This window comes from Phoca vitulina, unplaced genomic scaffold (assembly GCF_004348235.1).
Source record: "Phoca vitulina isolate PV1807 unplaced genomic scaffold, GSC_HSeal_1.0 scaffold72, whole genome shotgun sequence".
Lineage (NCBI taxonomy): Eukaryota > Metazoa > Chordata > Mammalia > Carnivora > Phocidae > Phoca > Phoca vitulina.
This window is the reverse complement of record NW_022589775.1, coordinates 4,222,294-4,249,257: the sequence shown is the minus strand read 5'-3', so window position 1 is coordinate 4,249,257 and position 26,964 is coordinate 4,222,294. Positions and strand designations below refer to the sequence as shown.

At 36.4% G+C, this 26,964-nt stretch overlaps 1 protein-coding gene across 2 annotated transcripts in view; it reads left to right on the top strand.

Moving 5' to 3' along the window:
- Positions 1-26,964, top strand: part of LTN1 (listerin E3 ubiquitin protein ligase 1) — a 66,027-nt gene that overhangs the window by 26,759 nt on the left and 12,304 nt on the right. Inside the window, exons 18-25 of one of the 2 annotated variants that reach the window (XM_032393274.1) lie at positions 575-679; positions 4,621-4,763; positions 18,677-18,812; positions 19,018-19,162; positions 20,261-20,474; positions 20,931-21,168; positions 21,536-21,610; positions 23,378-23,564. In XM_032393274.1, coding sequence (XP_032249165.1) covers positions 575-679; positions 4,621-4,763; positions 18,677-18,812; positions 19,018-19,162; positions 20,261-20,474; positions 20,931-21,168; positions 21,536-21,610; positions 23,378-23,564 — 1,243 coding nt within the window. The remainder of the gene's footprint in view (positions 1-574; positions 680-4,620; positions 4,764-18,676; positions 18,813-19,017; positions 19,163-20,260; positions 20,475-20,930; positions 21,169-21,535; positions 21,611-23,377; positions 23,565-26,964) is intronic. The other variant, XM_032393275.1, reaches the window with a different exon arrangement.

Here is a 26,964-nt window from a genome sequence, read left to right as displayed (position 1 = left end):
TTTTAAAAAAAGATTATAACCACAGAACCCTCTCGCCTAGTTGAGGAAGTAGGTATGACAGCAGTCATACAGGTTATAGCAGTTATGTATTTAGCCTGTTGAAATTACTGTGTTGAACTGCTTCTCTCTTTTTCTCACTAGCCAATAGTGTTTTGAGTATGCTCTGTGGTATCAGGGGCCCCAGGCTGAGTACATCTTTCGCTGTAAACTCAGTCCACATACTCGACACTCAGAACTTTCCCTGGCTGATATTAATACCTCCTTGGTTCTTCAGCATTAACCAGGCTTGGTGTCCTGTGGAATATGTCCTTTTCCCAGCTGCAGTCTCTGGTCCTCAAGGCTAATCTCCCCTATTGGGATTTGCAGGGTTTGGGGATGAGAGCTCAGTACCAGGAGTGTTGGAAGCCTAAGCCTCCCAGTCCATTCAGTAATGGCAGTTGTTTGGGGGCAAAAGCCCTATGTGAATTAATACCCTTACAAGGTGATTTATTTAATTCTGTAAAAGGAATCAGGCAAACAGTCGTTAAAAATCTTAAACATTTTGAAAATGGATTTTTTCTTTTTCTTTTTTTAGATCCATGGAAAATGGCACCCTTTGGTCTCTCATTATTGCTAAGTTGATCCTTTCCCGAAGTGTTTCATCTGATGAAGTAAAACGGCATTATAGGAGAAAAGAAGGGTATTCTGATTTAAAATGTTTGTACTTTGTAATTTGTTGTATTTGGTCACTTTGGCAACCCCAACTAATGAATAATCTCTAATCAATCAAGGAAACAAGATTTAAGAAATGAGGAAATGAGTATTAAAGACTTTTTTTTTAAGATTTTATTTATTTGGTGGGGGGAGAGAGAGAGAGAGCGAGCACACATAGAGGGAGAGGGAGAAGAAGACTCCTTGCTGAGCAGGGGGCCTGACGTGGGGCTTGATCCCAGGACCTGAGCCGAAAGCAGAGGCTTAACCAACTGAGCCACTCAGGCGCCCCTCAGCTGAGCCACTGAGGCACCCTGAGAGAATTAAAGACTTTAAAAGAATTTCAGTTGTTTTAGGGTTGGGACACACCTTATTTTATAAGTATTTTTAACTTTATAATATTTTGTTATGGAATTTTATACTTGGTTTAAAAAGCATTTTGTTAACCTGCTCTCTTTTCCCCAGAAATCTTTTTGGTAGAAATCTTTCTTTTTCCCCTCCCTAACATCCTTCTTCTATTACTTTATTTGCTATTTGGAAGTGATAGGAAAAGTTACTTACTCTTCTCTTTAATAAGGATCATCCTGTTGAAAAATACTATAGAAATGTGATAAATGTGTTCTTAAGACAAAGAAATAGATTATGGGTTTGGACATACTAGAGATCTAGAGTTGGTCATATTAGAGAAGCTGAACACTCAAACACTTAGTTGAAATTTACCAAGAGGCATTTCGAATTTTCTGATTTACCAAGAATTCTGAAACAATATGTATATGTTCTGGTACAGTAGAATTGTAAACTAAATTTCTATTTTTTAGTATTTAGAAATGTTTTATTATTTATTATTTTGAAGTAGTTATAGATTTACATGCAATTGTAAGAAATGATACAAAGAGATTCCATATACCCTTCATTCAGTTTCCCTCAGTGATACCATTTTGCATAACTTTAATACAATTTCACAACCAGGAAAATGGCATCGATACCATCCATTGACTAAGTTTACGTGTACTCATTTGTTTGTGTGTGTGTTCTATGTAATTCACATGTCTGACCACTACCACAGAACAAGAGACAGAACAGCTTTATTGTAAGGATCCCTTGTGTTACCCTTTTATAACCAGGGCCACCTCTCTTCCTCCCATTTTCATCTCCAGCAACAAGCAATCTGTTCTTCTCTTTATCATTTAGGAAAGTTATATAAATGAAATCATATAGCATATGATCTTTAGACATTGGCTTTTTTATTTAGCATAATTTAATTTTTTTCTGATTATAAAAGTAATAGGGAATTAACTAGAGGAGTATTAGAACTAATTACTAACGATGGATTTACACTTGACAGAAAGATTAAAAACTTTTTTATTCAGTAGTAATAATTAAAAATGGCATAGGACGCCTGGGTGGCTCAGTCATTAGGCGTCTGCCTTCAACTCAGGTCATGATCCCAGAGTCCTGGGATCGAGCCCCTCATCGGGCTCCCTGCTCGGTGGGAAGCCTGCTTCTCCTTCTCCCACTCCCCCTGCTTGTGTTTCTGCTCTCGCTCTCTCTCTCTCTCTCTGTCAAATAAATAAATAATAGAAGACTGCTTCTCCTTCTCCCACTCCCCTGGCTTGTGTTTCTGTTCTCGCTTTCTCTGTCTCTCTGCCAAATAAACAAACAAACAGTATTAAAAATGGCATAGGAAAAAAGAGATTCTATTCAAAATGACAACAAAACTATACCTATAATTTAACAACAAAAAAATACAGTATAAAACTTTAGTAAAGATTACAAAAGAAGGTGGGAAGATAAATTGTAAAAATGGTTGTGTCAATCTAATTGCAGTGTAATCTCAATCAAAATTCCAGCAATGTTTTTTGAAAAACTTGACAAACTGCCTTTCAAGGAAGAATGCTCAAGAGTTGGGGGGGGGGGGGGGGGAAGAATCAGTAGGAAATCTCTGAAAGAGAAAAGTGAAAAGGACTTGCCTTGTCAATATAATAATTAAGCAGTATTAAATTGGTGAATAGACAAATCAGTGGATCAAGATACAGAATCCAGAAACTAATCCATGCAGATATGAGGATTTAGTGTTTGATGCGGGTGGCCTGTCAAATTAGAGGCATGAGTCAGTAATACATGTTAGGAAAACTGGGTATGTTTGAAAAAAATAGCAAGGTGCCCCTCTCTTACATTATACACCAGAGTGAAGTCCAGATGAAAGCTAAATGTAAATGTAAAATGTAAAACAGATCTGTATAAAAGTATCAAGGGAAAATAAGAGTCTCTATATAATCTTGTTACGAGGAAGATCTTAAGCAAAGCACAAAAACTCAGAATCTATAAAAGAAATGATAGATATTTCATTTTGTGAAAATGAAAACTTCTAGCAACGTAAGGGCTCATCAATAAATGAATGGATAATCAAAAAATGTGGTATACACATACAGTGGAATATTATTCAGCTTTTAAAAGGAAGGAAATTCTGACACAAGTTATAACATGGATAAGCCTTGAGGACATTATGCTAAGTGGAATAAACCAGGCATAAATGACAAATATTATATGATTCCGCTTATATGAGATACTTGGAGTAGTCAAATTCATAGAGACAGAAGGTGGAATGGTGGTTGCGAAGACCCGAGGAGAGAGGAAATGGGGAGTTCTTGTTTAATGGGTAGAGTTCCAGTTTTGTGAAATGAAAAGACTTCCAGAGATTGGTTTACACAGCAGTGTGAATGTACTTAATACTGCTGAACTGTACACTTAAAATAGTTAATTTGCTAAATTGATGTGTATTTTACCCATAATTAAAAATTTTTAGAAAAAGAAAACTTCTGTATGACAAAAATGCAGTAAATAATGGTTAAAAGACAAGTGACGAAATGGGAGAAAACTTTTACAAATTAACAAAAACTTAGTATCCATAATAGCTTCTATTAATCAGTAAAACCATCCAAATTAAAAAATGTGTCAAGGACTTTAACAGGTAATTCATAGACGAAATGTTCAGTAGTCATTTCATTTATAAAATGAAAAATGAAAGAATTTGTCATAGTAATAATGATAGAAATACAAATTAAAAGAAGCACATTTTATCTGCCATCTTTCTAGAAATTAAGAAGATTCATTAAGTGTGCAGTCACACTTGTCCATTTTTGGTGAAAGTGTAAATTGATTGTGCTTTTTAGGAAAGCAATTTGAAATTATCAAAATGTAATACATTCATATCCTTTGCTCTTGTAATTCTACTTCTAGGAATCTAGCTTAAATAGTATTATATTTGCACATATGCAGAATAATACCTTGCTCACAGACATTTATTGCAACTTTATTTGTAAGAGCAAAATTTGGGAAAAAACTTCAATGCCCACTGATAGGGGAATAGTTAAATTATGATAGTATGGAATATTTTTCTTTTTTTTCTTAATTTAGTTATGGAGCTTTAAAATAGAAAGTAATTTATATCTATATGTTCTGATGTAGAAAGGTCTAAAATGTAAGTGGCAAGTAATACAGTAGTATATTTAGAGTGATCTCATTATGTAAATACATAAACACATAAACTAATAATAAATAAAAACATAAATACATAAACATAAAATTCAAGTATATATATATGACATCTATGAATATCAATTCGTAGAAAGGACACTACTGGTACTGTTTAAATGAATCAGTTGACTCTTAAAGAGAACATAATCATCATATATTGTTGTATAATTTTTAAAAATTATACATGGGGGTGAAGTTATATATGCTTATGTTAAAAACTAGAAGCCTTTCATCATCCAGAACCAGCAACTCTCAATCTCTTGTTTCCTTTTTTTTCTATAGGTACTTTATATAGTGGCATTATTAGTCTTTTTGAATATTCTGAAGGAATTTTCTGAAACCACTGCATGTTTAGGATAAATATAATTCATACTTTTCCTTTTCTTTAAACAGTTTTTTCCCACTAACGGAAGGTAATATGCATACCATTCAAAGTCTGTGTCCGTTTTTGTCAAAAGAAGACAAGAAAGAATTCATTGCTCAATGTATACCTCCCCTTTTGGCCTGGACTAAGGAAGATCTTTGCAGTACTAATGGTTAGTGCTTGATAATAAATATTTCTTTACTTTAATTATTGCTTGAGATAAAAGAAGTGGTTCTTAATATCTAAATCCAAATGTAGCAGAGATAAGTTGAATTGCAGCCGATTTATTCCTAGTTTATACTTTTGCTACATTAACAAGTTGGCAGTCAATAGGATGAGTGTCATTGGAGAGTGACTGTTACCATTTTGTAGTACAGAAATGCTACAGCCTTAAGGGGAGATTAAAACCTCAACTGTCCTTTCATTATTTATTTCCATCCATAGCATTTTTAGCTATGCTTAATTTCTCCCTAGTCAACCAATGACTGAACATCTAGAGGTAACAGAGAGAATAATTTTTGTTGTATTTTAAACCTTTTTGGACACTCTGTACTCTTATTAGTTCATTTGTTTATTAATAAACACTTACTGAACATGGCTCTTTGGCAGTTCCTTTGGTAGAGAGGACAGGCATAGAGTTATATCATGATAACCGATGTATCAGAAACATGTCCTGTGTGTCAGAGTAGCAGAAAAGGAGTTTCCCTACTCTGCTTTAGGCATCAATGGTTATTTCACAAAGAAAAATTTAACTGGGTGATGAAGGATATTTTTCCATATGGCTATAGTTGGGGATGGGCATATGGATATAGTTGGGGACGGACAACATGAAAGAGTGTAGAGAGTTCAGTTTGGCTGGCATTTAAAGTAGAAGGTTGGGGACAAAGGGTGTAAGATGCACAGGTAGCTGGATTTTGAGAAAGGGTAGGGGAAAGGCCTTATGTGGTTTAAGGAATTTGGACTTTAAGAGGTAGGCAGTAAGGAGCTATTGGCTCAAATTAGGTAGGAGAGTTGTAAGACTGTCTCATTAGAAAGATATTTTGATAACTGTGAAGGGTGGATATGAGGGAAGAGAGATTGGGGATAGAAGACAGATAGGAAGCTATTGGAATGTCTTTATTTTTTAAAATTTTTACTTTATTTATTTTTGGGGGGGAGGGGCAGAGGGAGAGAGAATCTTAAGCAGGCTCCATGATGGCGGTACTCAGTCTCCCAACCCTGAGATCATGACCTGAGCTGAAATCAAAGAGTTGGACGCTTAATTGACTGAGCCACCCAAATGCCCCTGGAATAATCTTAATGAGAGATAAACAGAGCTTAAATCAAGGCATAGATGGAAGAGAGAAGTAGGAAATGAAAGAGATTACGGAAATAGAGTTGGTGTGGTCTGTGATTCTATTTCTGAATTGGGTAGAAGAAAATACCAATAGGCTTTATAGAGAACCTTTAAAGGAGACTTGAAGGTTAGGAGGAAGTAGGCAAGGGGTATACAGGGAGCCAATGTTAAATTAAGGTGGCTATGGGTTATTACTCAAATGGAGATTGTCTATCGACTGGATGGAAATACTACTTTCCAAGCCCATGTCAGGTAGGTAGTAGTATAATCTGTAAATGAGCATAAGCTTGTCCAGGCAGAGTGAAGAGTGAGAAGAATATCAAGGGAACGCCAGTACGTAGATACAAGGGGTATGTGGGTGGGGGAGAGTTGAGAATAAGGACTAAAGATAAAAGCAGAGGAGTTTTAGGTAGTATTCATCCCCTGTATTAAATACCACAGAAGGTCAAATAAATTTCAGGACTGAAAAGTGTCCATTAACTTTAGCATTATTGGAATGAAGAGTGGTGAGAAAATGGAGGCAGATAGTTTGTTCTAAGTGTTCGGTGAAAAGGGATGTAGAAAAGTGAGAGCCAGAGATGAATTTAAGGTCAGAGGGAAAATTGGTGTTGCAGGGGAGAAAGAGGAGGAGTAGAAGATAGAGAAACTGATGATAGCTCCCACTGAGGAGATGAGAGGGATGGAATCTACTTAGAAGATACTAACCTCGTGTAGGTGGAGTGACTTTCTTCTGAGAGGAGTTAGGAGAGATGTAGGATGGATGCAGATGTGAATAAAGAGGGTAGGGAACTTGATGTGTTCCTTACTAATAAGCTTTGCATCTCTTTGAGCTAGATCATTTAATGAGTAGAAACTGGATTGCAGATTTTAAGAAAGATAGTGAAAGTTTGAAGTAGTGGAAGAAGAATACGCCTATCAACAAACATTTGTCAAGAAGAATTACCCTATGGCACCCAAAGCCAGCCGATGTCAAAAATAAATTATTGTGGCATTAAGCTTTATGGTTTTGTTCACTGACAGAGTTAGACTATAGGATCAGGCAGGGATTTGCAGTTCTGGAATGGGGATGCAGTTGAACTGGCTGTGCATAGAAGAGAGGAGGACCTAGTGGGAGTGCAGGTGGTTTCTCCAGGACACGTTAAAACTGAAGGATGGCCAAGGGAAAGAAGGGGCAGGAGACAAGGCTGCAGTGTCGCACAGCTGTGTGCAGTCACACAGACCACGGGTTCCTAGCTGTGTGGAGGCTCTACAGGAGGAGGAATGTTTTTGAGATTTGACAGGTAATTTTGCTCTTTCAACCAAAGTAATGAAATAGAATTAGCTAACAAATAGTTTTTAGTATATAGTTGTTAGAAAATCTATTGTTTCTGATTACACTTGAGCTCAGCCTATTCTATTTTGCCAGGAAGATTAAAAAAAAATTATTCCTCTGCCTTTAAAGGACGTTAAATACATTATACATTTTTTTTCTTTATTCCTCAGTTTCCTTTTACCTAAGGATGAAAACCCAAGTCCTTAGTTTGGCCTGTTGGACATTTTACAATCTTATTGCAACTGATCTCTCCAGTTTTACTTTTTGCTTCCATCCTGGACCAGGCAATGCTAAATCTTCATGATTTTTGAACATTATATACTTTTTTTTCAGTTTTATTGAAAAATTATTGACATACATCACTGTATAAGTTTCAGGTGTACAATACGATGGTTTGATTTATATATATATTGTGAGGTGATTACCACGATAGGTTCAGCTCACATCCATATTCTCATGTAGATGCAATAAAAAGAAAAGCAAAAGGAAAAAAAATTCCTCCTGATGAGGGCGCCTGGGTGGCTCAGTTGGTTAAGTGACTGCCTTCGGCTCAGGTCATGATCCTGGAGTCCCTGGATCGAGTCCCGCATCGGGCTCCCTGCTCGGCAGGGAGCCTGCTTCACCCTCTGACCCTCCCCCCTCTCATGTGCTCTCTCTCTCTCTCTCATTCTCTCTGTCTTAAATAAATAAATAAAATCTTTAAAAAAAAAAAAAAAAAAAATTCCTCCTGATGAGAACTCAGGATTAACTTTTACCAGCTTTCCTATATATTATATAGTAGTGTTAGCGTAGTCATCATGTTGTACATTACATCCTTAGTACTTATTTATCTTATAACTGGAAGCTTGTGACTGTAATCCTTCCTCCAAGCCCCACCCTCCCCCATCCTCCCTTCTGGTAACCACAGTCTAATCTCTTTTTCTGTGAGTTTGGGTTTGATTTGGTATGGTTTGGTTTGGTTCCACGTGTGAGTGAGATTATACAGTATTTGTCTTTGACTTATTTCCCTTTAGCATAATGTCTTCAAGGTCCATCCATGTTGTCACAAATGGTAGGATATCTTTTCTTTTATGGCTGTGAATAGTATTCCATTCTATGTATATACCACAACTTCTTTTCCATTTCATTCATTGATGGACACTTGGGTTGTTTCCATGTCTTGGCTATTATAAATAATATTGCTATGAACATGGGGGTGCAGATACCTTTTGGAGTTAATGTTTTTGTTTCCTTTGGCTATACATTGACCTTTGAACAACATGGGTTTGAATTGTGTGGGTCCCCTTATATGCAGATTTTTTTCAATAAATACAGTACTATAAATGTATTTTCCTTATGATTTTCTTTTAAATTTTTTTTTTTAAGATTTTATTTATTTATCAGAGAGAGCGAGACAGAGGCAGGCAGAGGGAGAAGCAGTCCCCCTGCTGAGCAAGGAGCCCGATGCGGGACTCAATCCCAGGACCCTGGGATCATGACCTGAGCCGAAGGCAGACGCTTAACCGACTGAGCCACCCAGGCATCCCCCTTATGATTTTCTTGACATTTTCTTTTTTCTAGCTTACTTTATTATAAGACTATAGTTAATACATATGTGTTAACTGTCAGTGTAATTGGTAAGGCTTCCAGTCAACAGTAGGCTGTTAGTAGTGAAGTTTTTGGGGAGTCAGAAGTTATATGCAGATTTTCAAGTGCATGGGTTGGGGGGGTTGGTGCCCCTAACCTCCACATTATTTGAGGTTTAACTGTATTCTCAGAAATGGAATTACTGGATCATAGAGTAGTTCTATTTTTAATTTTTTGAGGACATCCATACTGTTTCCCGTAGTGGCTGTGCCATTTTACAGTCCCACCAACAGGGTGCGAGGGTTCCATTTTCTTCACAGCCATGCCAGAATTTGTTACATCTTATCTTTTTTGATGGCCCTTCTGATAAGTGTGAGATAATACCTCATTATAGTTTTAATTTTCATTTCCCTAATGACTAGTGATGTTGAGCATCATTTTATATATCTGTTGGCCTTAGGAATATTTTCTTTGGAAAAATGTGTATTCAGGCCCTTTGCCCTTTTTTAAATTGGGCTATTTGGTTTTTTGCTATTAAGTTGTGTGAGTTCTTTATATATTTTGGATATTAATCCCTTATTGGATATATGGTTTGCAAATATTTTTCCCATTCTGTAGGTTGTCTTTTCACTTTGTTGATGATTTATTTTGCTGTGCAGAAACTTTTTAGTCTGATGTAGTCCCACTTGTTTATTTTTTATTTTACTTGTACTGTAGGAGTCATATCCAAAAATTAATTACCAAGGTGCATGTCAAGAGCTTCATTCCTGTGTTTTCCTCTAGGAATTTCATAGTTTTATATATTTAAATCTTTAATTGCTTTTGAGTTAATTTTTGCAAGTGATGTAAGATATGGGGCCAGTTTTATTATTTTACATGTGAATAGCCAGTTATCCCAGCATCATTTATTGAAGAGACTGTCTTTCTCTATTTAGTATTCTTGAATACCTTGTCAAATATTAGTTGATCATATTTTGGGCTCTCAATTCTGTTTCATTGGTCTGTTTGTTTTTATGACCTATTATACTATCTTGATGACTATAATAGCTTTACTGTATAGCATGACATCCGGAAGTGTGATGCCTCCTGCTTTGTTCTTCTTTCGCAGGATTTCTTCAGCTATTCAGGGTCTTTTGTGGTTCTATATACGTTTTAAGAGTGTTTTTTCTACTTCTGTAAAAAATGCCAGTGGAATCTTGAATAGGGATTGCATTGAATCTATGGATGGCTTTTGGTAGTATTGATATTTTAACAATATTAATTCTTCCAGTCCACGAACATGGAATACCTTTCTATTTATTTGTGTCTTTGATGTCTTTCATTAATGTCTTGTAGTTTTCAATGTAGAGATCTTTCATTTTCTTAAATTTATTCCTAAGTATTTTGTTTTTGATGCTATTGTAAATGGGATGGATTTTTTTTTTCAGAAAATTTGTTGCTATTGTATAGAAATGTTACTGATTTTTGTATGTTTTGTATGTTAATTTTGTATCTTGCAACTTGACTGAATTCACTGATCTAATACTTTTTTTGTGTGAGTCTTTAGGATTTTCTATATATTATATCATGTCATTTTCTTAAGTTTATTCCTAAGTATTTTGTCTTTGATGCTATTGTAAATGGGATAGAGAATTTTTTTTTTTCCAGAAAATGTGGTGCTGTTGTATAAAAATGTTACTGATTTTTGTATGTTAATTTTGTATCCTGCAACTTGACTGAATTCACTGATCTAATACTTTTTTTGTTTGAGTCTTTAGGATTTTCTATATATTATATCATGTCATCTGTAAAGAGACAATTTTACTTCCTCCTTTCCAGTTCTGGTACCTTTTATTTCTCTTTCTTGCTTGGTTGTTTTAGCTAGGACTTCTAGTACTATGTTGAACAGGAGTGATGAGAGCAGGCATTGTTGTCTTGTTCCTAATCTTAGAGGAGAAGCTTTCAGCCTTTCAGCATTGAGTATGATGTTAGCTGTGGGCTTGTCATTTATGGCCTTTATTATAGTGCAGTATGTTATTTCTACACCTAATCTGTTAAAAGTTTTCATTATGAATGGACGTTGAATTTTGTCAAATGCTTTTCTCTGTGTGTACTGAGATGATCATATGATTCTTTTCTTTCATTTTATTAATGTGATGTATCACATTGATTAGCGTTTATTGAGCCATCTTTGCATTCCAGGGATAAATCCCACCACTCATTGTGAATGATCCTTTTAATGTACTGCTGTATGCAGTTTGCTAGTATTTTATCGAGAATTTTTCATCTATATTCTTCAGGGCATTTGCCTATAGTTTTCTTTTCTAGTAGTGTCTTTTTGTCTTTTTCTGGTTTTGGTATCAGGATAATGCTGGCCTCGTAAAAACAGTTTGGGAGTGTTCCCTCCTCTTCAGTTTTTTGGAAGAGTTTAAGAAAGATTAGTGTTGATTCTTTTTTAAATATTTGGTGAAATTCACCAGTCAAGCCATCTGGCCCTGGGCTTTTCTTCATTAGGAGATTTTTCATTAGTGATTCAGTTTCCTTGTTAGTAATTGGTCTATTCAGATTTTGTTTCTTCCTGATTCAGTATTGGTAAGTTGTATGTTTCTAAGAGTTTTTCTGCTTCTTCTAGGTTGTCCAGTTTGTTGGCATATAGTTTTTCAACAGTAGCCTCTTATGATCCTTTGAATTACTGTGATACCAGTTGTAATGTCTCCTTTTTCATTTTCAATTTTGTTGATATGAGTCCTCTTTTTTTATTCCCTTGGTTAGTCTAGCTAAGGGTTTGTCGGTTTTGTTTCTTCAAAAACCAGCTCTTAGTTTGTTTAATCTTTTTTATTATTTTTCTGTTCACTGTTTCATTTATTTCTGCTCTAATCTTTATTTTTTTCTTTCTTCTGCTGACTTTGGGCTCATTTTGTTCTTTTGCTAGTTCCTTAAGGCAAAGAGGTAGGTAGTTTATTTGGAGATCTTTTTTGCTTCTTAATGTAGGCATTTATTGCTATGAACTTCCCTGTTAGAACTACATTTGCTGCATCCCACAAGTTCTGGTATGTTGTGTTTCCATTTTTGTTTATCTCAAAAAAGTTTTAGTTCCCCTTTAATTTCTTCTTTGATCCATTGGTTGTTTAGGAGAGTGTTAATATCCATATGAATTTTTAAGTTTTCCTCTTGTTATTGATTTCCAGTTTCATGCCATTGTGGTCAGAGAAAGTATTTGATATGATTTCAGTTTTTTTGAATTTGCTAAGATTGTTTTGTGGTCCAATCTATGGTTTATCTTAGAAAGTGGTCCTTATGCACTTGAGAAGAATGTGTATTGTGCTGTTGTTGGTTAGAATGGAAGCATAAATATTCTAAATATTATCAACGTAGAAATATAAGCTGTAATTTTGTTATAAGTAAATACATATATATTAGTTAGGATATAGGAGTATGTTTTCTTCTGTTTATATCTGTTAGGTCCATTTGATCTATAGTATGTTTAAGTCCACTGGTTACTTACTGATTCTTTGAATAATCTATCTTCATTGTTAAAAGTGCAGTTAAAAGTCTCCAACTATTACTGTATTACTATTTCTCCTTTTAACTGTTAGTTTTTGCTTTATATATATATATATATATTTAAATATATATTTGCTCCAATGTTGGATGTATAAATATTTACAATTGTAATATGTTTTTGATATATTGAACTTTTATCATTATATTATAACCACCTTTGTCTCTTTTTACCATTTTTAAAGTCTATTTTGTCTACGTAAAGACACATCTCATTTTATTGCATTTTGCAGATACTATGTTTTTTTCTTTTTAATAAATTGAAAATTTATGGCAATTCTGTATCAAGCAAGTTTGTCAGCGCCATTTTTCCAACAGCACTTGTTTACTTCATGTTTTTATATTTTGGTAATTCTTGCAAACTTTTTCAGTATTGTATTTTTTTCTGGTGATATGTGAGCAGTGGTCTTTGATATTACTGTTGTAATTGTTTTGGGGTGCCATAGGCTATGCCCATGTAAGTTAGCTAACTTAATTGATAAGTTGTGGTGTGTTCTGACGTTCTACCAACTGGCCGTCCCCCCGTCTGTCTCCCTTTCCTTGGGCTTGCCTAGTGCAGGCCAGTTAATAATCCTACAATGACCTCTGTGTTTTCAAGTGAAAGGAAGAGTCACATGTCTCACATTTTAAATCAAAGGCTAGAAATGATTAAGCTTAGTGAGAAAGTCATGTTGAAAATGAAGATAGTTCTGAAAGCTAGGCCTGTCACACCAGACAGCTAAGTTGTGAATGCAAAGGAAAAGTTCTTGAGGAAATGAAAAGTGTTCTCCATTGAACACATAAATGATAAGAAAGAAAAACAGCCAAGCTACTGATGTGGAGAAGTTTTAGTGGTTTGGATAGAAGATCAAACCAGCTACAACATTCCCTTTAGGTCCTAACTATTTTCAGTTCTAAGAAGTCTAAACGAGGTAAAGAAGCTTCAGAAGAAAAGTTTGAAGCTAGGAGAGGTTGACTCATGAGGTTTAAGGAAAGAAGCCATCTCTGTAACATAACAGTGCAAGGTGAAGCAGTCAATGCTGCACAGAAGCTATAGCAAGTTATCCAGAAGATCTGGCTAAGGTAATTAATGAAAGTGGCTACACTAATGGCAAGTTTTCAGTGTAGATGAAACAGCCTTCTACTGAAAGATGCCATTTAAGATTTTCGTAGCTAGAGGAAGAAGTCAATGGCTGGCTTCAAAGACAAACTGATTCTCTTGTTAGGGGCTAATGCAGCCGGTGACTTTAAATTGGAGTCACTGCTCATTTACCATTGTTGTTGCAGTTTACATTTTTTTAACATTATATAACCAATAGCAGATTTTTGTAGTTATGGTTATTTTTACTAATTTTTTTTTAGATTTTTAAATTTTATTTTAGAGTAAGCATACATGTGGGAGGAGGGGCAGAGGGAGAGAATCCTAAGCAGACTCCCTGCTGAGCTCAGAGTTTGATGCAGGGCTCAGTCCCACTCCCCATGAGACCATGACTCAAGCCGAAACCAAAAGTCAGACGCCCAACCGACTGAGTCACCCAGGCACCCTGTATTTTTACCATATTAAGAAAAAATATTTTTTATTTATTTATTTTTAGAAAGAGAGAAAGTGAATGCACACATGCCCATGAGCGGCAGGGTAGGGGCAGAGAGAAAGGGAGAGAGAGAATCTTAAAGGAGGCACCATGCTCAGCACAGAGCCCAGTGTGGGGCTTGATCTCATGACCCTGAGGTCATGACCTGAGCCAAAATCAAGAGTCGGAGGCTTAACTGACTGAGCCTCCCAGGTGCCCCTAATTTTACTATATTTTTTAAAAACTTTAAACTAGTTGTAAGTGAATTATGTACCACTATTATCATATTCCAGAATCCAACTATGACTATATATTTACCATTACCAATGAGATTTACTATATCTTTTTATGTTTTTATGTAGCTAACTAGTATTCTTTTATTTCCACTCAAAGAACTCCCTTTAGCATTTTCTGTAAGGCAGGTCTGGTGGTAATGAACTCCTTTAGCTTTTGTTTTGCGCAGGATAGTTTTTGTCCCATTCTCTCCTGGCCTGAAAAGTTTCTGTTGAGAAATTTGCTGATACTCTTATGGAGGTTCCCATGTATATAACTTACCGCTTGTACTGCTCTTAAAATTCTTTGTCTTTGACTTTTGACAATTTAATTATGACTCAGTGTAGCCTTATTCACATTCACTTTATTCACAAATAATTATCCTTATGGATCTGGATGTCCATTTCTCTCTACAGGTTCGGGAAGTTTTCAGCCATTATTGTTTTAAATATACTTTCTGTTAGTTTCTCTTTCTGGAATTACCGTAATGTGAATTTTTTTTTTATTGTGTTCCATAATTCCCATAGGCTTTCTTCTTTTTTCTTTTTGCTCCAGTGTCCTATCCTCAAGGCCTCTGATTCTTCTGCATCGTTGAGTCTACTTTTGAAACGGTTGAATTCAGTTGTTACTGTATTTTTCAACTCCAGAATTTCTGTTTGTTTTTTTTGATGGTCGCAGTTTTCTTATCAAACTTTGCATTTTGTTCATGCATTGTTCCTAATTTTGTTTAGCTTCTTTTCTTCGAGTTTGCTAAACTTCTTTTAAGAGAATTATTCTGAATTCTTTGACAGTTTATAGGTTTTCATGTTTTTAGGATCAATTATTAGAGCTTTACTAGTTTCCTTTGGGTGTCATATTTATCTGATTATTTGTGATCCTTTATTCCTTACGTTGGTATCTGCACATTCGATTATGCTCCTCTTCCAAACACTAATAATTTATAGGTTTGTTTTGCAGAGATAGTTCTTTACCAGTCAGCTCAGTTTGGGTTTTTAGGTGTGTCTGCTGGTAATGTCCTTGTGCAAGTAGGGCCTGCTATTACAGTCTGTTTTTGGGCAAAGCTGAGCTCTGAGGAAGCAGGGCTGGTGGGGTCAGGGGGAGGCTAACATTTGGAGAAGACTGCTAGCTTGGTGCTGCAGTTGCCTGGATTCTCTGGTCAGACTCACTAGATAGTTAGGACTGGGTACTATATTCATCAGTGGATTGGGCTATGAATTAGCTTCTCTGCCTTGCCAGGGCAACAGGATAGATTCCAGAATCTATACAGCTCATTGTTTGGGGACCTGAATTGACAAGAGTGTGCACAGAATTCCCTTGTCAGGTGATGCTCTGCAGATGGGGGAAGCCACGGGTTGTGCTCACCATTCAAGTGCCGCTGGACACAGGGCTGTTGGATGGGCTGTGGAGCTTCCTGTGTGCTCTGGTTATTTAGGTTCCCTGGTCAGACTAGCTAAAGGTTGTATTTGATGATGAGTGGGGCTACAAATTAGATTTCCTGCCTGGGCACAGTGGCAGAAAGAGGTCTAAAGCCAGTAAAGCTCTATATTGTCTAAACTCAAGCAGAACTGCATCCCAAGTTCCTTGACTGAACAGGGCTTTGGTCTGCAGACTATCAGCTGTGCCCGCCCACCTCGGTTGTAGTGCCGCTGTGCTGTAGAGCTTTCAGGAATTTTTGCGAGCCCTTTTGGTTGGATGGGCTGGAAGACTCTCCACAATGTGTGGGGCTATGTCTCAGCTCCCTTGCCTGGGTGGGAGGAGGAGGGGCCAGGAGTGACCCTCAGCTTTATCTGTGAATTAATCACTCTGCCCGTGTGGAGCAGGGGAAGCCCCAATGCATGGCTTTGCTCTGGGGTGATCAGTCCCACTCAGCCACCTCTTGGCTTGAGTGCCATGGGGCCACACAGCTTTCAGGGATTGTCTCCAGCCCTTCTGGTCTGATGGGGTGGAAGATGCTCCACAGTGTGTGTTGGGGGGGTTGTGGAGGGGGGGCTCTGGCTCAGCTCCTTACCTGGGAGTGGATAGTACCACTGGGCTTTAGGGCTGTCAGAACTCCTCCTTTAAGAATCAGAATCAGGCAGATCTGCACCCTGCTATGTTCACTGGTCAATGTGCCCCTGGCTTGGTTCTGCAGATAAGCAAAGCCACTGGTTGGGATTATGCTGGGCACTGCAGGTATGAACTTGGTCTGCCACGATCTATGTGCTGGTTGTTACAAGTGCTTCATCCATTCTTTGTCAAAGTCAGAGTCCCAGTGGCTGAGCCCTGCAAATTTCCCAGCAATCCTAGTGCTGTGAGATCAGGGTAGGAGCTACCACAAAGGGACTCACAATAATGGGTGTGTGTGTGCTGGTTTCCCTCCTGGGTTCTCTTTTCCTACTGAATGAACCAGAGTCTCAGGGGAGACCTCTCCACATGGTGCTGCACTGTCCTGGGGAGGGACAGTGCAGTCAGTGGATAGCTGCTTCTCTTACCTTCCTAATGCATCTGTCTTGATCTCAGTGATGTAGGGGGTATTTCAGCCTGACCCCTGTAGGAGTCTCAGTGATGTCTTGTTCTTGAATAATTGTTAGTTGTTTTTCTTGTGAGGGGGAGCAAAGCTAAGAACAACCTATGTCACCATCTTGGTGATGTCTCTCCTATTCTACACTTTTTTACCACTTTGTGCCTTAGCTAGAGTGCCCCTTTGCTACTCTCGCAGACTTGTTTATCTTTTGATAAATCCCAGTTCAAATGCCAGCTTTGAGAAGCCCTTCCTTCCTTCCTTCCTTCAGATTGATTCATTTATTTCAGAGAGCAAGTGAGTGGGGGAAGGGACAGAGGGAGAGAATATCCAAGCAGACTCCTGCTGAATGTGGAGCCCAACTCAGGGCTTGATCGCACGAGCCATGAGTTCAGGGCCTGAGCCAAAACCAAGAGTCACATGCCCAACCGACTGAGCCACCCAGGCGCCCCTGAGAAGCCTCTTCTTTTTTTTTTTTAAAGATTTTATTTATTTATTTGAGATAGAAAGAATGAGAGATAGAGAGCATCAGAGGGAGGAGGATCAGAGGGAGAAGCAGACTCCCCGCTGAGCAGGGAGCCCCATGCGGGACTCGATCCTGGGACTCCAGGATCATGACCTGAGCCGAAGGCAGTCGCTTAACCAACTGAGCCACCCAGGCGCCCCGAGAAGCCTCTTCTGACACAACCTAGATGGAGATAGTTGTTTCCTTTTCTAGGCTCCCATTCTTTGTCCACATTATATTGTAATTTGTTTTTAAGTCTGCTAGTACTGCTGGATGAGTCCCTTCAGGGACTGGATTTTGTTCATCTTTCCCCAGCATCTAACAAGGTACCTGGTATTCATTATTTATTCATCTTCATTTAGTCAGTCAAAATAAATGTCTGTATCTCAGGCATTGTACTAGGAGGAAGTATACAGTGATAAGTAAAACGGACGAGATTCCTTCATGGAGCTTACTTTCTGTTGAGGAGATAACAATAAATAAGTAACAAACATTAGTGCTGTAAAGGCAACAAACACATGATAATTAAGAACAGAGAAATGCAGAGGGCTGTATTTCATGTATGTGGGAATTACATAGAGTGGAGGCAATATTGAAGCTGAGTGTTGAAGGATAAGAAGGAGCCAGGGATTCTAAAGAGGGGTGAGCCTATGAGAGCTTTCCAGACATAGTACATGCCTATTGAGTGAATGTATGAATTATGGAACGACATATTCTGTTTCCCATCTTTATTTAACTTTACCCTCTAGCTATGTTTTTTGTATGTTTGTTTTTATTTGAGAGGTGGGTATACTGAGTGAATCCTATACTTAAGAAACCCAGAATAAAAAACAAAACAAAAAAAACCCAGCACTAACCCAGGTTAGTGTAAAGCACAATATCATGTACTCATCCCAACTGTACCTCCATCCCCACCCCCACTCACTGTTCTGTGTTAGGTGCTTGGTATGGAGAAAGGGTTTCTGCCCTGTGGAGCTTACACACTTATTTGTTGACTCTTTCATGTAAGCCCTTTTTAGAATTCTTAACCAGGACATTTTTGGAGAAGGTTTTTGACCTATCTCAAAATAGACTTTCTTTTTTTTATAGTAGCAATACAATTTTTTTTTCTGAGTTTTCATTTTCTTTCTTTTTTTTTTTGTCTGTTGCACACAATTTAACGATATAAGAATGAGCTGGTAGTTTACCATTCTAAAGAGTGATTGATTTTTCTTGCATTTTCTCTTTATAGTAATTATAGTGCTTACATGATTTGCACTAGAATTGCTTTTCCTCATTTCAAGTTTCATATCGAAGAAAGAAAAGAATGCTTTTTCTCTCGTTAACATTAGAATGGTCTAAGAGAATGATCATCCGTATTTTTTATCAAAAACCAGTTTTTTCAGAGAAACAAAGCAATAATTTCTGCATCTGTAAGACAAGACTTTGGTTTAAGGCAGTATGTATAGATAGATGGGGGTGTGTATGTGTGCATTTTAATTTTCATTTTGAATTTTACTTTAGGAGGTTTTGGACATCTTGCCATTTTCAATTCTTGCCTGCAAACCAGAAGCATAGATGATGGGGAGCTATTACATGGTATATTAAAAATTCTAATATCCTGGAAGAAAGATCATGAAGATATTTTTCTTTTCAGTTGGTAGGTGATATTTTATACTGTGTCTCCTTCCCCCATTACAATGTGTATCCAGATTGTGTATCTTATAGTCACAATTTTGTACAGTAATAGGATAGTAAACATTTAAGCCAACCTTTCATAAGTATATCAGATTTAAAATAAAATAGTTTAATTGAATGTCCTTATCATTCTTCCATGTTTTTTTGTTTTTTTGTCTTTATCACAGTAATCTATCAGAAGTAAGTCCAGAGATACTAGGTGTAAATATAGAAATAATCCGGTTCCTTTCCCTGTTTCTGAAATACTGCTCATCTCCTCTGGCAGAGAGTGAATGGGACTTCATCATGTGCTCCATGTTGGCTTGGTTGGAGGTAAATTAACCCGATGTGTCATCACCGCTGTTAAGTCTTCATGCATATCTGTATACTAGAACCAACTACTAATCTTATTCTTTAAGTAATGATTATAATTAGCTCTTTTGCAAACATTTAAACACTTTATAGATGTATTCCTCACCAGTTACTGTTTGATAGAACAGTGAAGTGATAGAGGTTTAATGTCTGCCAGTATCATTCAGTGACCAAATCTCCTGCTCTTAAAGTGTTCTCTCCATTAGCTCATTTTAATACAATATTTGTAGCACAGCCCTTGGAGATTTTATCTTTCATGATCAGTTTTTTCATCTTTTTGGCTCTTAATTAAATTATTATTAAAATGTACTGTGCCAGTAATACATTAAAGATTAAGCAAATTCAGAGGGAATTAATGCTCTTTTTATGACACAAAGCAAGTATAGTATTTGTGGGCTCTGATGGCAGCAAATCATTAGGGTTGAATTGGTCTGAATCTCTGCTTTGTTTGCTGTTAGCTGTGTGGCTTAGGGTGTTCAAACTTGACTTACTTGAGCCTTGGTGTCCTTATTTTATTTATTTATTTATTTATTTAAAGATTTTATTTATTTTAGAGAGAGAGATTATGAGCTGGGGAGAGGGGCAAAGGGAGAAGGAGGGTGAGGATCTCAGGCAAGCTCCCTGCTAAGCACAGAGCCTGACTCAGGGCTCAATCTCACGACCTGAGCCCAAGTTAAGAGTTGGACATTCAACCGACTGAGCCACCCCAGCGCCCCCAGTGTCCTTATTTTAAAAATAACTTAATAATGCCCAATTAGTAAGGCTCCTGAGAAGATTATAAATATGTTTTTATAATTTCACTTGGTAAATGGTAATTGATATTTTCTTTCATAGTTTTAGAAATAGAGAGCATTTCAGAATAAATGGATTGATTCTAATTCTTAGTATTTAATTTTTTAAAAAGTTATTTTGATGTAAAATGTATAAATGTCTCTGAGACTCTACACTTCAACTGCTTTTTATTTTAAAATTTAGAGAACTGAGAGAGTTTTCTTTAATCCCTTGATTTGTGGTGTTCTGGTAGATGTCTGCTAACCTATTTCGTTTTTGTTTCTTCAGACAACAAGTGAGAATCATGCATTGTATTCTGTTCCACTTATACAACTGTTTGCCTGTGTCAGCTGTGACTTGGCCTGTGAGCTCAGTGCTTTTTTCGATTCTGCAACTCTGGATACCATTGGCAGTCTCCCTGTAAATCTAATCAGTGAATGGAAGGAATTTTTTTCCCAAGGCATCCACAGTTTGCTTTTACCTCTTTTGGTGACCGTTACAGGCAAGTGAAAGGGGAATCATAGTGGGATTCATTGCAGATGACTAGTTGAAAAATTCAAAACAAAAACTTTGGCTGCTTAAGTCAAACGGTACAGAAGAGTGAAGAAAAGAACCTGAGAGAAAGCTTGGCATCTCAGAAGCATCACATATGCTTCTGCTTTACAGACAAGAATTGAAAACTGGCAAAGTATCCAAAGACTATTACAAGTTAAAATAATAGTAATTCACATAACCTGAATAGATTATTTATAACTCAAACTTCTCTCTTTTTTAAGGATGAGATAATAGAAGTTATGATTACTGTTTAAGATTACATTAAACGGTTTCTAGTGAGGACTGCTCTACTTTTGTCAATTTTTTACTTCATTTTCTTAAATGACGTTTAACCGTGAATCAGTCAAGTTCTGTTGCTCACTTTATTTTGGGATGTGCATGTTTCTTTCCTTTTTGTCATCAGAAGAAAGTGAAGATACATCTGAAACATCCTTTCAGAATGCAGTGCTGAAGCCCATGTGTGAAACATTAACATATATCCCGAAAGACCAGCTGTTGAGTCAGAAACTCCCTTCAAGATTGGTTGCTGGCCAAAAAGCAAACTTACCAGAGTATCTCCAGACTTTGTTAAATACATTGGCCCCATTACTCCTCTACAGAGCTCGGCCTGTGCAAATTGCTGTTTACCATATGCTATACAAGTAAGAATTCTTCCAATTGAATCAATGTTGTGGTGGTTCAAAAAAAAAAAAAAAAAAAATATATATATATATATATATATATGTATTTAGTTTTAACCCTTGGTCATTAAAAAAAAAAGTCAAAGTAAAAAAAAATAAATAAAGTCGACCATGCATTTTAATAACAGGGATGCCAGATTTTGGATCATTTAGGTCACTGTTCTCTATACATAGTTTACATTTAGATAGTCCTGGCCATAGGTGATTATTTCAGAAAACAATCATTTAAAAATATACTCATTACAAAGTAAGTATTGGTCTTTCTGCTCTTGAGCATGATTTAACAACGAACAGTTTAATGTAGTATAATATATATTCTGACTTGTAGATTGATGCCTGAATTACCACAATATGATCAGGATAATCTAAAGTCATATGGAGATGAAGAAGAAGAACCAGCTTTGTAAGTTTTTTTAATAATTTATTTTATTTAATTCTCATAATCCACCTCACTTATAATAACTTCAGAAGATGGATAAACACAAAAGCTCTGAATTTAGAGTATATATTCATTCAATAGATCTTTTAAAATCATCTGTAAAATAAAAATGAAAGTTAGAGTCCAGCCAAAAAAGATAGTTTCTCTCCTTAATTGTTCCTAAATCATATTTTCAGTTTGCTACTATTTGGCAGAACTTTCTTTGACCACACGGTAGCTGTGGAAAGAGTATATCAATTTAAATACCTGTTGAGCACCCATTTTGTGCAAAGTATTAAATGTCTAGGGGAGAATATGGTGTTTAGTAATTGTTCTTATTCATAAGGAGCTTATAATCTACTATAGATGATATTACTCTATAATAGAAAACAGTGTGTGGCAGGTGCTCTGGAAGAGGATAGATAGCATGCTGGGGGAACACAGCTGCTTGCACCAGAAGGGAAGACTTTTTCTTGAGAAAAAGACATTTATTCTGGATCTGTCAAGTTAGGTAGCACTTCAGCAGGGCAGGGAAGACCATATAAATTAAGGGAGTACCGTGTGCGAAGGCATGAATGTTCAGGATGTGCTGGGGAGTGTTGAGTAGTTGCCACTTAACATATTTTTTATTGTCTGTATCTTCCTCCACTGGAATAGAAACTCTGTAAAGTCAGGAAGTTTTGTCTCTTGTTCCCGACTATATTCATAGCATTCAGAATGGTCCCTGGCCTAACGCAGACTCATGAATACTGCTCATTTGTTTAATAAAAGGATAAATATTCAATGAATATATGTAGAGTAGGTAGGGAAGGTATAGATAATGAAGGGCCTTAAAAATTACATTTTCTGCGATTTAGGGCATTATTTGGTAGAAGATGGGAAAAGTACCAGCTGATTCTGGCTATAGTATGAATCATAAATTATACAAAGAAGCACACAGAGATGGAGACCATTCTAGAAACAGTAATAGTGCATGGAGGGCAGCATGGAAATGGAGAGATACCTGAGCTGGTATTTGTAAAATCCAGTGACATGGATTTTATGGAATAGAGAAGGAATGTGGTATGGAATAGAGAAGGGTTGGTAGATGGGATAGTGGTGTTGAAGGTAAAAATCCAAGGGCGGAAGCTTGAAGACCTGTGTTTATGGGCTGGGAAAAGGAAGCCACAAGGGAAGAAATGTTGCACAGGTGAAAGGAAAGAACTGAGCTACAATGTCAGAGAGAGTTTGACAGGATATATACACACGTATTTCACTTTTTGAGAATCTCCTAAGTTCATCTGAAAGTATTAATGAGTGTAGTAGTTCAGTAAAGAAGAAAATTAATTTACATTGTCATAAATTAATATGAATATTGAATTTACTTTCCTGAAAAGACATACAGTCTTATGTTTTTTACTCTTCATAGGGATCTGGTAGGACCTGGTATCGCTAACTACTAGAGCTTATATTTTATAGTATTTATCATATATATTTTAAATAATATAAATATGAAAAATATTTTACATATTTATGAATATAAAATGTGTTTTGTTTACATATGTTAGTGTATTTGTAATTAAATATATTTAATTTAGCAGAATTAGCAGTTAAGATTAGCAGTTAAAGCTGAATCTGTAAAGGGAGACTTTTAAAATGGTTTTTGAAAAATAGAGAAAGATTTTTCTGAAATGCTTAAAGTGTATACATGCTGTCAGTTTTTTAAGGGATAAGTTATGAAGAAAATTGTGGTGTTTAATCATTGATTCATAGGTCACCACCGGCAGCATTGATGTCTCTTCTTAGAACTCAGGAGGACTTGCTAGAAAATGTTTTGGGGTGTATTCCTGTTGGACAGATAGTAACTATTAAGCCACTGAGTGAAGACTTCTGCTATGTTCTGGGATACCTCCTCACCTGGAAATTAATACTTACTTTCTTCAAAGCTGCTTCATCTCAGGTAAATAGGTGATAACTTTTGACAGTTCTGTCATCTGTGTGTTTCTGTTCTGTTCTAAACCCTTTGTTTCCCCTCTTTTTGAAAAAAGGGGAAATGCCTCACATTTTAATCTTTCCTGGCTAACTTCAGACATTCTGCTAAATTTATATCTGTCCCTTAACTTCCTTATCCTCCCCCCGCCACACACACACACACACACACACACACACACACACAGTTTTTTTGCAAAAGTAATCTCTGGAATGTGCTTGAATCAATTTTTTTCTTACTGAATGTAGCCACCAAGTCCTTTTACTGCAGGAAACAAGATTTACATAATTTAATTTTGTGTTACTGCAGTAATAATTCCAAAGGACTTAGATCTTGCTGTTTTTGTTTTTTTTTTCCCCTTTGGTCAATTTCTGACCCTTTTGGAAATTTTATTAATACATCATTGGGAATTTACCTTATTTGAAAATCAGTTTTTAGAGCAAGATCTATGGAATGTTACTGTGTAATTCAAACTGTTATCTCAAAATTTTGGTAAAAAATATCTTAAGATAATTATTTTGCCCAAATTATTCTAGCAGCCACTAGATGTCTCTGTTGTCTCATGTTTAGGAAGAAAGACCTCATTGTCTAGGAAGAAAGCTGGAAAAATTTCCAGGTTTTCTTTCTTTCTTTCTTTTTCTTTTTCTTTTTATTCTTTAGGCTGATCCCCACTTAAAAAGTTCCAATTAAATGTTGATTGAATCAGTTTAATAAACTGATGGCTTTTTAAATATAAACAGTGGCTTTTTTGACAGGTCAGTACAATAACACTTAGTTTATTACCTCATATTTGAGGTGTGATTAAATATGGCATTCATTTCCAATGTGATTTTTCCGAATTCCTAAGTTATAATTTATGTCGTTGCTAATAACTCATACCTTGGTACAAATATATGAACATATGCATCTTTGCATTTGTATATCTAAGGGGAAGATCAAATTACAGAGGCAACGATGACCTAGATGTTTAAATTGTTTTATTTTTCTGTAGGCTGGCCACTTATGTTTGTGACTTGAGCTAGTTTTATTTGCTGGTGATGTATTTCAAGAACTCCTTGTTGGGCTTTTATATTTGTTTCTTAAAATATTGTTGATCTCTTAAAAATTGCAGCAAAGTGAGTCTTCCATGTGTAAGAATTTTGTTCTTATCATCTTATATTCAGAAATTTTCAAAATGGCCATGCATCACTTTTTTCATTAAACCAGAATTGGGGTGGGGCACAAAGAATTGTACAGCAGCATTAATGAGCCTGGAACTTGAACCGAATGGTGACAGTTAAACCAGAATAACTCAGTTAATAGCCTAATTAGATAAATCCTAAAGCAAACAGAATTTTTTAAAAAAGCACTGTAATTGGTCCTAAATCTAGGCTTTTAAAAAACTTTTTTCTTAAGAAAAACAACTCCCAGTGAATCAGATTGAACTGGAACAAAGCCATGAGCTTATGTGTGTTTCATAGCTTTACTAATATGTTTTTCACATACTATCAAATTTACTTAAAGTATACAGTTTGGTGTTTCTGCTGTATTCACGGAATTGTGTAAATATCACCACTTTCTAATTTTAGAACATTTTCAACACCTGAAAAAAGAAACCTTTACCCATTTGCAGTCAGTTCCCATTTCCTCTTAAGCCTTCCAGCTCTCAGCAGCCACTGTTCTGTGTTCTGACTCTGTGGATTTGCCTCTTCCTGGACATTTCACATATGTAGTCTTTTGTGTCTGGCTTATTTCACTTAGCATAATGTTTTCAGATTCATGCATGTTATGCCATATATCTGTACTACATTCCATTTTATGCCAGAATAATATTTCATCGTGTGACGAGTATACTACATTTGTTTATTCATTTATCGATTGGTGGATGTTTAGGTTGTTTCCACTTTTTGGTTATTGTGAATAAAGCTACTGGGAACATTGTAATGAATTTTTGGGTGGACATATATTTTCATTTCTCTTGTGTTGTACAGCTAGGAGTGGGATTTCTGGGTAATATACATGTGTTTTTAAAAGTCCATTGATTTTTTTTTTCAAGTTTTTATTTAAATTCCAGTTAGTTAACATACAGTGTAATATTAGTTTCAGGAGTAGAATTTAGTGATTAATCATTTATTAATCAACACCCAGTGCTCATCACAAGTACCCTCCTTAATACTTACCACCCATTTAGCCCATCATCCTGCCCACCTCCCCTCTAACAACCCTCGGTTTGTACATTATAGTTAAGAGTGTCTTGGGGTGCCTGGGTGGCTCAGTCAGTTAAGCATCTGCCTTCTGCTCAGGTCATGATCCTGGAGTCCTGGGATCAAGCCCTGGGATGTAGTCCTGGGATCGAGCCCTCTGCTCAGCCGGGAGTCTTCTCGTCCATTTCCCTCTGCCCTGCTCGTGCGCTCTCTCTCAAATAAATAAATAAAAAATCTTAAAAACAACAACAAAAAATAAAATAATTCTGCAGTTTCCCATTTAAAAAAAGTTTCTTATGGTTTGCCTCTCTTTCTTTTTCCCCTATGTTCATCAGTTTTCTTTCTTAAAGTCCACATTTGAGGGAGATCATATGGTATTTGTCTTTCTCTGACTTACTTTGCTTAGCATTATACTCTGTAGCTTAATCTGTGTTGTTGCAAATGGCAAGATTTCATTCTTGATGGCTGAGTAATATTCCATTGTATATATACCACATCTTCTTTATCCGTTCATCAGTTGATGGACATTGGGGCTCTTTCCATAATTTGGCTATTGTTGATAATGCTGCTATAAGCATCACGGTGTATACCCCTTCGAATCTGTATTTTTGTATCTTTAGAGTAAATACCAGTAGTGCTGGATCGTGGGATAGTTCTATTTTTTTTTTTTTTTAATGAAATGCAACAGTACTTTAATTATTTCAGTGCTACAGGTCAGTTGATCTGTGCCACCCACACCAGATCTATTTTTCTGTAAAGATTACCTGACATTTGTTGTTGTTATTACTGTTTTTTAGTAGGCTCTGTGCCCAACGTGGGGGCTTGAACTCACAACCCTTAGATCAAGGATTGTGGGTTCTACTGACTGAGCCAGCCAGTCATCCCAGGGTAGTTCTATAACTTTTTTGAGGAACCTCCATACTGTTTTCCAGAGTGGCTGCACCAGTTGCATTCACACCAGCAGTGCAAGAGGGTTCCTTTTTTTGCACAGCCTCGCCAACACTTGTTTCTTGTGTTTTTGATTTTTGCCATTCTGACAGGTGTGAGATGGTATGTCATTAGTTTTGATTTGCATTTCCCTGAGGATGAGTGATGTTGGTAATCTTTTTTTGTGTCTGTTGGCCATCTGAATGTCTTTGGAAAAATGTCTATTCATGTCTTCTGCCTATTTTTTAACTGGATTATTT